This window comes from Phoxinus phoxinus, assembly GCF_949152265.1.
Source record: "Phoxinus phoxinus genome assembly, chromosome: 25".
NCBI lineage: Eukaryota > Metazoa > Chordata > Actinopteri > Cypriniformes > Leuciscidae > Phoxinus > Phoxinus phoxinus.
Genome location: NC_136900.1, coordinates 18885635 through 18897638, shown reverse-complemented (window position 1 = coordinate 18897638; position 12004 = coordinate 18885635). Strand labels below are relative to the sequence as shown.

At 37.6% G+C, this 12004-nt stretch overlaps 1 protein-coding gene across 1 annotated transcript; it reads left to right on the top strand.

The window, feature by feature from the left end:
• Positions 1-5693: 5693 nt before the first annotated feature.
• Positions 5694-11725, top strand: slc15a5 (solute carrier family 15 member 5; the record flags this gene model as incomplete). Its single annotated transcript, XM_079604395.1, has 9 exons — positions 5694-6083; positions 6914-7136; positions 7644-7813; positions 7991-8211; positions 8311-8497; positions 9463-9651; positions 11144-11275; positions 11393-11501; positions 11581-11725. Exons 1-9 carry the CDS (start codon positions 5729-5731, stop codon positions 11723-11725), a joined length of 1731 nt encoding a protein of 576 aa, XP_079460521.1. The 5' UTR covers positions 5694-5728.
• Between the last annotated feature and the right edge of the window lie 279 nt (positions 11726-12004).

Here is a 12004-nt window from a genome sequence, read left to right as displayed (position 1 = left end):
TATCAATAACAATTTAATATATAACTATAGTACATTCATATGTAAATATAATATATAGACATATTATAGGCTACAATATATAAACATAACATATAAATAATATTTCATACATAAATCATTTTTTGAACTAATAGTATTTTGTATGTTTGTTAACACAATATTTATTTTAATACATTATATTTATATATTTTTGTAAATTATTTTATTATTATTAAAACACACAAAAGTTTTATGTATTTTTGAATCTTTTTCATATTGCAACTACTATAGAGTAAAAATATTTTTCAGATAATTAGTCAATAAATCCTCAGTAAACACTACAGGTGTGATGATGATCACATGATCACTGCAATGCACCTGAGCTGAGTGTGTTAAAAACCATAATTCACCATTTCGTTTTGATTCACAGTGAGTGACCCTTTTACCCTTTAATCAGTCCATTCAATTACAAAAGTTTGACCTATTCATGTCTGAGATGCGGGCTTTATCACAATGGCAGGGTAATAATCAGTCAATCATAGTGCCATGAGTTCCTCTCATATGAATGTTCACCTGTTTTTGGCCATTGACCCCTTATACACATTCCAGTCCACTGGTGCCACAGCTAGACAGATTCCCTTCTGATTTTATGGAAAGCAAAGACATTATACAGTCAAAATAAATAATATGTGCAGAACTTAAATTGCAATCAAGAACCACTGAACTGAAGAACACTTATTTATAATAAAATAGTGTAGCAGAGGTTAGTTTGGTCATTGAGTGGCCAATTTACATGGCAGCCAACTGAACAGAAGAAAGCACTAAACATCCATTGCAAGCCTACGCAATTTGAATGAGAAAACAAGCCCATTCATTGTCCAGCAATAAGAAAGTTTACATCTACAGCTCTTACAGATGTGATGTGCCGTGAGCGGTTAAGTCCTTCAATTAAATGCACTTAGCGGCTCAAATGAGATGTTGACTCTGTTCTTATATCACAACAGAGCCACCAGGCTGGCGAGGCGGTGAGCAGTACGACCATGACAAACAGCAAACAAAGTATTCAAAGCGCTAATTGTTTTCCTCTCATATGTAAGCTGTCTTCAATTAAAGAAAAATGTGGCGAGTGGAGTAGACCTTAAAAAGAAAAGGAACTCAAGCGGTGCTCGAGAGTTTCCTAGCAACAGGAGAACGGTGAGGTAAAGGCCAGTTGTTGCGTTCCTTTTGATTTCGCACTGGAGGAAAGAAACCGGCGAATCAGAAGAGTTGCACATTTGGAGCATTTCAACAATCCCCGCTGAAGTGCTTTGGAATAACCATTCCATTTACATACTGTACGTAAATTGGGAAAACTATGCGAAACAGAGAGTTCCCAACAAAATTATTGCACACAAACATATGCATATCCAAATACAATGAAACAGCATTTGTAATTATGCCCCAGTCTCCCCATCCCTAATTTCTTAATCTTCAAAGCTGCCCAATGGTATTGTTTTGCTTGGGTATGGCTGTTTCCGATGCTATTCACCCCATTCAGCTCCCGGGGCCGAGCAGAAGCATCTGCAGACAACGGCTCTGAGCTCCCTCTTTCTCAGGGTGTCCAGCTGCACAATGGATTTCCTCAGCTAGCGCACAAAAGAGGCTTGCGCGTGAAAAAAAGGTTCACATTCAATGGCATTCCTCTTCACAATCAGCCCCATATGCACTAACTAACTCAAACTCCCTCGGCTCAGGGATGGGTAAAGTTTTATGGTTAGTGAGACCCCTGGGTCTTAAAACAAATGCAAGTAAAGCAATGCAATTTCACAAAAGTGAAATATGTTGCGGTAATGAGGAGTGCAGAGTTTACAATAAATATATATAGAACGTAAAAAATAAATAAATAAGTACAAATCTCACTATATATATATAATAGAAAATAATAAATGTTAATATTTAAAAATGTAAGTAACGATTTTCCGAGTAAGTCATTTGTTAAAATGATAAAAGGAAGAACTCTGCTCTGATTGGTCGGATGGCTCCGTCTGTTGTGATTGGTCTACTCTGCTCTGATTGGTCAGATGGCCCAGTCTGTTGTGATTGGTCTACTCTGCTCTGATTGGTCAGACGGTCCAGTCTTTTGTGATTGGTCTACTCTGCTCTGATTGGTCAGATGGCTCAGTCTGTTGTGATTGGTCTACTCTGCTCTGATTGGTCAGACGGTCCAGTCTGTTGTGATTGGTCTACTCTGCTCTGATTGGTCAGATGGCTCAGTCTGTTGTGATTGGTCTACTCTGCTCTGATTGGTCAGATGGCTCAGTCTGTTGTGATTGGTCTACTCTGCTCTGATTGGTCAGATGGGCCAGTCTGTTGTGATCGGAACAGCTGACAGTGTGTGTTGGAAACTAAACGTCCATAACCATATCTGAATTTCAGCTCCGGATCTTCCTCAGCACTTGATACACAGTGATACGAGCTGTAACAATGGCATTAGTTTTCCCATATCAATTCGAGCCCAAGTTCTCATCCTTTGGAAGTGTATGCAAAATGGATTTGCTTTCACTATGCATAAAAAAGTGTGTCCTCGACATCCATTAACAACACGAACCAGACTCTTCCAGGCCTCAGCTACAACTACAATGATTGAGGGTCAAAGTAGACCAATGAAGACCATAGGTGGTATTATACAAATTTGTTACAAACCTATAGATTTATACAGGAAGTAAGACTGGAATCCCTACTCGTTTTCAGGCAATTCAGAACCGGTTCAAAGTTTTCTGAAACAATAACTTTTATCATGCACTTTGATCTTTGAAACCTTGCAGACCTTTTACATTCACAAACAGCAATATAATGCACAAATGTCTGAAAGTCTAAAAAAGCATTATAGGGGCACTTCAAAACATCAAAGTATGATACTTTGGCCACATTATTATAACATAGTTGTAATTTGGCCGCATTATTATAACTACCTATAAAATAAATCCCAGTACGCAACGAGGTTGAGTGCTGCACATTTTAAACAGAGAAGACTTGGCTTCCCTCACTTCTCTCCAGCACCCAGGGCCTTCTCCAAGAGGATGCATTAGCTCCCCTATCACATCCTCTGTCTGGGCCCAGGGAGCCCTATTGTCACCCTATACAACAGTCCTTTTGGCACCCAGCAGCTTAACACCCCAAGGCTCCTCAGTCTCAATGACCGGGCTCCCAGTAGGCGAAAAAAGTGTCTGGGCGTACGTCATCTAGCAAACCGCCTAATCTTCTTGCCCTGTGCATTTACATCAGCCATTCTGTGGCACGAATCAAAAGCCACCTTGCTAATTAGAGCCCTCCATCCTTTTACTGCTATTCCACCATAGAGAAGTGATCTCTGTTTCCTTATGTATAGAAGTAAAGGCGAAAAAATGCATGCGGTTTCAAAGACGCATTGGAAAGCCGCTCTTTAGTTGAAGTCGTATTTACAAGCAGAAAAGCTCTTGAGAGAGTGCGTGAAAGCGAATGCAGGGAATGTGCGCATGTCATTTAAAGCTGTGTTGTGAGACTGAAGTGATTCAAAATGTTTGACCTGTAACCTACAAGTCAGACTAGAACAAGCAACGTCTTAGCGTTTGACACTGGAGTGTTTTGCAAAGCAGTTTTCTCAATCTAATTCAATCTGAATAATTGTTGTGAATCCTTTTCATCTTATAACCAAGAGTGACCGAACTTTATTCCATTTAAACACCCAAGAAATAACCTGGGAAACCTTCGCTCAATTATAGACCACTTAGCTCTGCATTAAATAAAGCCACTTAAAAAAAATTAAGCCACTATAATGATAAAATATGACATATTTAACCAAACATTAAAGCTTAGTCACATCAATTATAGCTATGAAATCAACAAATCAAAGTTTCTATTTGTGTTTTAAATCCTACACAAGCTCACAGTAATCTATGTGCAATGTCTTGCCAACTTAAACAGCGCCCTCTAGAGGAATAATTTCCGTATTACAAAATACAGCTCAGATGCACTAAAGTTTTTTTAATCAAATTGAAGAATAAAAACATCAAAAAGGCATCCATGATATATACTGTGCGTATTTATGACCATATGTATAACCTAATGTTAAAACAAACAGGAATGCGCACCAATTCATGTCATAAAAATGTGAACAGAAAGTCTCTCCGAAAGTTTTTATTTTGTTGTTGTTTATATGTATATGCTCAATCACAAAACTCAGGGTTGGATCCATGGCAACCAAAGTGTGGCCTCAGTCACCGATGCACCACACAGAGTCTGTATTCTCTCCGCTTACCGGTTTTCTTTCTCTTTTCAGCATAGCTCTGCTAGCTTTGAGTCGTATTCACGCCCAGTCAGCACCACCAGAGTGGTCTTTTCTCCACTCATATAATTGGTGAGCTCAGGCAGAAATATTCAAGCCCAGCACACCGTAGACATCCAGAACAGAGAGTGTGTGATGCTATATGGCCACAGGCCAAAGACCACAGATTCAAAGAGGTTTTCCAAAGAAATTCACATACATTGACAAACACATTTTAAAGAAAGACTGAAATTAGGACAACAATATAACTAAAATGGGTTCAAATTAACCAATTAAAGGCCAATGGAGAAATTAAATAAATCTAAATTATATAATTTATGGGAAAATTAAATTAATAAATAAATATTTAATTTTTTTATTCAAATTATTACATTCAACTTCAAACAAGAAAAATTTGTATTTTATTTTTTGATCTAAATTAGTAAATTCAACATTAAACTGGATAAAAAATAAATATTTTCTCTTGATTCAAATTAACCCATTCAATATCAAAGTGGACAGATGGATGGATGGATATATAAATATTATTTTCTCTTTTGATTCAAATCAACATCAAACTGGAAAAATTAAATGAATAAATAAATATTTTCTCTTTTGATTCAAATGAACCAATTCAACATCAAACTGGAGAAAATAATCACTAAAATATAAAATGACAAAATCAAAAACAACAATAACATATTTCCTAACTTACTTCAAAAGAAAGACAGCAAGATGGGACTGGGATTTCGTATTTCACGTGTGACACTTGGCCCTGCTTCTAAGCAATCTTTCACAGTGGGGTGTAATATACTAGCGGCACCTTGTGTCCTTCAAAGTTTAATTATCTTTCTTTTGCTAGCACCACGTTGATACATGCTTGTGAAATGAATTTGAGAGACACATCATTAGGTTCTTAATAAAAAAGCATTAAAATATATGCATGTCTCCACAGGGTCCATATTTATGTTATATTATTACAACTAATTTTTTTGTCAGTTTAAATTTAAGTTGAACTTACTTAAACATCCAAGTTGATTGTACTTAATTTAAGGCTTTAACTTTGGGAATTTCAATGCATCCAAAACTTACACCAGTTTTCCTCTACATTGAAGGAAATAGATAACACGTTCTTCCCTGATTCTCTAAACTAAAGACATTCATTACAAAAGTATGTCTCACGTCTCTGAAATCACTTGCATCATCATCAGCCATCTTAATGAGATTCGACCGGAGACTGACCAAGCACAAAGTACAAGCGACTGAGAAGTTCGTGGCAGTCCGTGAACATTGCCCAGAAACCTCAGTCAGGAGACACGTGAGCCGGCTGCTGCTAAGGCTCTGTTGTTTGGCCTCCACAAGATTTCACAAGGTTGTGAGGAATTGCCTGTCTTGCTCTCTAGTAATGGAGACAGGGCACCAGCATTGTCTTAACATCACTTCCACAGGAAGATCTCTAGAAGCAGCATGCCACCCGTAGATGCTTTTGATAGACACGATGGCCACCTCCATCATGGGATCTGCAAATCTCGATATCCCAGTGGGACGGTCAGCAAGCCGCACAAGGCACGGAAGAAACTGCAGGTGATTGTTTGTGTACTTTTCGTGGAGCTTTTTGAGAGGTTCACCTTCTTTGGGATTGTTTGCAATATGATCCTTTTCTGCACCATCAAGCTGGGATACAGCAGTTACCAAGCAGCCATGGTGAACACATGCTTCGTGGGAGCCACCATACTTACACCTGTTCTTGTGGGATGGTTTGCCGAGACGTTTTTGGGAAGGACAACCGTTCTCTGTTTTTGTGCACTCCTTCATTTCCTCGGTTAGTGGTTGCCATTGCAGTGAAACCTTAGTAGATATATGCATATCATTTCTCTTTAGCATCTAACTCATCTTGCCACTTGGAGTTGCACTAGAAGCTAAGTATTGCTATATAACAAACCGTGCTTGAATAACCCACTTACCCATGCTGGTCCAAACTGGTTTAGGCTAGTTTGGTCCTAGTCTAGGAAAACTGGATAACTGACTTCCTGCACTTTTAAGAAAAGGTGCAATATTGAACCTTTCATTTTAGGGGTTCCCATCATGGGATAATTTTTAACCTATTGATTTGGTTTGAATTAATTTTTAACAAATGTTATGAATCAAACAGCTTGTAAACATACTTTAATCACTAGAAAAAAATGAAATAACCCATTAAACAATAAAGTATGCAATCATTTAAGACATTTACCCTGATAGAACCTTTGGTAACACTTTATTGTGATTGAACATTCTGTTGACTAGAAGTAACTTTGCATCTACATGTCAACTAATTATCATTAGAGTATTAGCAGAGTGTCTGTTTAATATCTGCTAACTCTTTATATTGGTTCCCCAACAGACATTCTACTGAGTATAAGTAACATGTCAACTTATTCTAACCCTAACTCTATTAATCTATTTACACTCTAATGAGAGTTAGTAGACATGTAGGTGCAATGTTACTTATAGTCAACAGAATGCGTTAAAAAGGGACCATCAAAATGAAGTGAAACCAAACATTTTTGGCATAAAGAGTTCTTTAAAATTGAGTCAAGAACCCTAGGGTTCTATATTGAACCCAACCGAACCTTTTTTTTCAAAGAGTGTGTTGTTGGTCCATCTTTATAGGAACCGCCTTGCTTCCTGTCGTCGCATTCCCTTTTGAGGATTTCTATATAAACACAAACAATATTGTGCATCAACTTGAGCCGCACGAGCAACACATCCTATTCTACACGGGGCTTGTCGCTGTGGCACTTGGCATTGGTGGCATCCGTGCCATCCTCTGCCCAATGGCAGCCTATTACCTTCAAGGTTGTGATCGACACCAGCTTTTGTCCTTCTTCAACTGGTAAGATGCAAAATTTCTATTATTGCATAATCTAGACACAGAATTTGCAGTACTTGACAACACAGCATGCGTTTTAAGGTGCTCTCACTAATTTCTCTTAGTCGTGCTGGTAGATAAGGCAATCGTATGACTTACACTGACATACTTATACATTACCTATACTGTGTGGATGTAAAAAAGCTAAAGTTTACAGTTAATGATGGCATTGTAGAAATGTGCTCAATACATTCGCCATGATTCATTTCGTAAAACAAATGTCTCTAAACAGGTTTAATGAAATAAAGTGAGTAGCATTCAGCTGATCGCGTGATCTCAAAATGGCAGCCTCCATTAGTCGACCCCCTCTATGTGAATTTGTTTTTTTTATTAGGCTAATGTTATGATTAAATTATTTAATAATCTTCTTTTTTTTTAAGTACTATATATTTGTTTACGTGAAAAAGGTTTTAAATGTGTGCAACCTTTAATATGCATTGTACAATAGTTTCAAATGTCTACAATCCACAGGTTTTACTGGCTGGTCAACCTGAATTCAACAGTTGTTTTTTTGGGGATTGCCTACATTCAGCAGTCAGTTGCCAAAAACCTGTGTTTTCTCATCCCTTTCACCTCTGTTCTCCTCGCCCTCATTGCCATACACATGGTGCGCAACAAGCTCACCTTCCGTCCAAATAAAGGTATTTAATGCCATTCATTATGCAAATACACTGTTTAAAAGTAATAATGGGGTTTAAAAAATGTCTTATACTCATCAAGTCTGCATTTATTTGATCACAATACAGTAAAACAATAATATTGTGAAATATTAGAAATTTAAATAACACAACATGTAATTTTGTTCTGTGGAAAAACAGGCAGTTCCTTGCTAACTACACTCGGTGTGTTCCTGAACTCTCTTAAAATGTGCTGTCTCCATTACCGCCATTTGAGCGGAGATGTTGCCAACTGGCTAGACCGTGCAAAGGAAAACAACGGGGGTTGTTACAGTGAGACCAGTGTGGAAAACGTCAAGATCCTAGTCAAACTTTTCCCTCTCTTTGGACTTCAGCTTTTGTATCGAGCTTGCATCACCCAGGTAAGTGTGTATGCGAAATCAGCTTAATGCTTAGCTGTATACAAGTCTTTGTTTCAGAAATTAGCTTTTGTAATATCTCCATTACAATTATTTTAACAGATTCCATCTGGCTATTATCTGCAGACTATGCATTCCAACTTAAAACTCAACGGTTTTCTCCTGCCAGTAGCAGTGATGAAGGTCATCAGTATTCTGCCGGTGTTGATCTTAGCACCACTGCTGGAGCTCGTGCACACCTGCTACCAGTCTCCAAAGAAAATACTGCCCTCACCAGCCACATTTATAAGTGAGCATTCTAGCAACCAGGGGCGTCGCTACACCCTTTATACTGGGGTACGAGCCGCGGTGCAATACCGCTGTGCCCCAGTAATAAATGAAAGATAAATCCTCATGTGTCAATGAAGATAAATGTCTGTTGGCCTGAGAATCATGTTTTCTATCAGCTGTTTAGAATCAGAACTTACTCATATTTGCAAATGATCACTCTTTTGATCTGATTGATCAAACGAGTTTGAAAAAGCTCTGAAATTGTTCATAATTCTTTTAGATTAGAACAAGTTCACTTACACGGTGAATCATCTGCAGTACTTTCTCACACCCAAGTACACTGTAAAAAAAAAAAAGCCTTAAATTAAGTACAATCAACTTGGATGTTTAAGTAATTTCAACTTAAATTACATTAAACTGACAAAAAAGAAAAAAAGAGTTGTAATATAACATAAAAAAGTTAAAATTTGCTTTATTTTGATGAGTTAAAGCAATGTATAAACATATGTAGTCATAACTCATTGATCATATAATTTGTGACAGTATAAAACGGAGTTTTTCTAAGAGCTGGATATTTCAAAAAAACTTGCAAATGTCTTCTATCACTTGTCAATGACAATTATTGTGTGTGTGTGTGTGTGTGTGTGTGTGTGTGTGTGTGTGTAGCTTGTGAATGACTCTATACTGCAAGTAAATATGATCTATATCCATTTATATCCAAAACAGTATTACAATTTTTTTTATTCAAAATATGGGCATAGTTTTTTGATAGGGGGGCCTGTACCCCAGTACTGATGAAAGGCTGGAAACGCCTCTGCTAACTACAATTAATGATTTGCTGGTTACGCGAATTCAAGTCGGTTACGCGAATTCGCCACATTGACCAACAGAAAGCTGCTTGGTTTGAAAGTGACATCTGTGTGAGCTGTTTTTCATACATCGCTACACTATAGACAATAGACTTTATATTTCATATTCCTACAGCTGTGGGTCATGCTTGTGCAGCTCTCTCAGCACTACTGGCGGGGATCTCAGAAATCCACAGGAAGGATTATCCACAAGTGGAGCAGACACTATCGGGAGAGGTCCTGCACGTGTCCTCTATGACCTGTTTCCAGCTTACGCCCCAGTACATATTACTGGGAGTGGCAGAGGCCTTCGTAACACCAGCGTGTAAATATTCTCAATTCACTTTCTAAAATATATACAGTATCCATAATAATAGTTCCCCAAAAAATATCTCTCAGAATTTACTCATGTTGTTCCAAACCCATAAGACTTTGGTTAATTTTCAAAACACATAGGGCCTATTTTTTTATGAAATCTGAGAAGTAAACTCAAGTGTGTTTTTGACATAGTTTTAGCGCAATAAGACATTAAAGAGAACTTAGTTTAATACTCACGGGATGTGCCGTCTGACATCCAGCTTTCTGTGCGCGTGCTTCGGATGTGTGTGCTAAAAAAAAACATGTATCAGAAATTTAGACTGATATGGCTTTAAAACGCACGCAGATAATAAACTTTCATGATGATCAAGAACTGCAATGTCACAAGAGCGTGCCCGCGATAGAGATAATCAAAAAAATTTTTTTGTATCCGAGGCAGGAGCTGTAAAGGCTCCGCCCTCTTCTGAAAAGCAGGGCGGGGAGCAGCAGCTAATTTGCATTTAAAGATACATGCATGAAAACAGCGTGTTTTTCCTTCCACTCAAAAATGCAACATGGTATAATAAATTATCTGTGGGGTATTTCGAGTTGAAACTTCATAGAAACATTCTGGGGACACCTGAGACTTATATAACATTTTGTAAAAAGGGGCATAATAGAACCCATTTAAGTTTTGGTCACCTGGACTTTCAATGGCAGGACAAAAACCTCTTCAAGTCCCCCTGTAGTCAATCATTTTATCCCTTAAAACTCATCTTTGATCACCAAAATGACACATTTAAACGTTTTTTTCCATGATTTTTTTTTGTTCATGCCTTAAAATAGCTTGAATGTAACTCTACACGCTTGCCTCGTTTAATATATGCGGTTCTATGAATACGCAAATTAGCCCCGCCTCCTCTCGTTGACGATCACACGTTGACGTGATTATTTACAAGGTAGTTTGTGACGTCAGAAACACCAGCGATTTCAAACCGCATTTTTTAGATCACTGCGGTTTTAAGGAGAAAATACTCCGCAATGTTGACTTATGAATTTGCACATGGTTTGTCTTAAAGCATATTCAAAACACCACATATAGACATATAAAAAAACATTAAAGACTTTAATTTAACCTCTTAATTTGTGGTCTGAAGATAAAAACAAAGTCTTACGGGTTTGGAACGACACAAGGGTACATGATGACAGAATTTTCATTTTTGGATGAACTATCTATTTAAAGCGCTAATTAAATAGGGTGCCAAATCAATTAAGTTATTTTTGTTGAAAAGGCTCGAAGTTGTAAATAAATCAGATTATTTGAGTGTTTTACAAAGATTCAAAGTGTTATTTGCCATTTCTTTGCTATTATTTGTGAAATATACTCGCAATTTCTGAGTGAAAATTGTTTCAAAGTAAATCCTACACCAATTTTTTTTTCCAATGTACAATATATTCTAATCCCAAGAATTAGTCAGGAATTCACCTAACTCACCCGTCTCTCCTGTTTCTCTGCTCAGGCTCTCTCATCTCCTTCTGTCTGACTCCCAGCAACCTTAGAGGCGTCTCCTTGCATTTCCTAACCCTCTCATACGGAGGTGGCTGCTTTCTAGGAGCGTTCCTCATTCACTTCCTTTATTTTGTGTCTGGAGGTAAACATACATCTCTCTTGAAAATGTTGAACTTGCTATCGTGGTGCAAAGTAGATGTGACATCTTACAGCATGAACTCGTGTTTAATATGAAAATATTGTGTTTTATAAATCACAGGAAACTTCTATCCCAATAACCTTGGCACTGGCAACATGGAGAGGTTTTTCTTTACGCTGGCCATATTAATGACTATAAACACACTGGTGTTTTGGAGAATATCACAAAGGTACGGTTCAAGCTTTGAATATGGCATAATAATAAAACATTTGAGTGTTTACAGGACTTTTTATGATGTTTTTGGGCAGGTACACAGATCTGAGCGTGGAGCTGAGTAGCGGAGTGGGACACAGTCACCTGACTGAGAAACTCCTGCAGTACAAGGCCTGTCTACGCTTTTATGACACAGTGGATCGCTCGGACACTTTGACGTCCATGGAAACCGTTTTGTGAATTCATCGTACACAAACCCTGTAATGCTGGCGTTACACAAGAGACTGATTTTGAATGATTTTCATCGCTTGGAACTAGAGCAAAAGCTGTAAATAATGCAATTTAAATGTATTGAAAAAATAAAGTTATTTTATGGTATATGAATTATTATGTTAACGACTCCAAAAACAATGGCGGAATCATGTTACAAAACAAAACCATAGTTTTGGCATGTGAAGAAGTATGTGATAAGGATGTTTCTACAACATAAGGAGACATGTTGACGTGATAAAAACATCC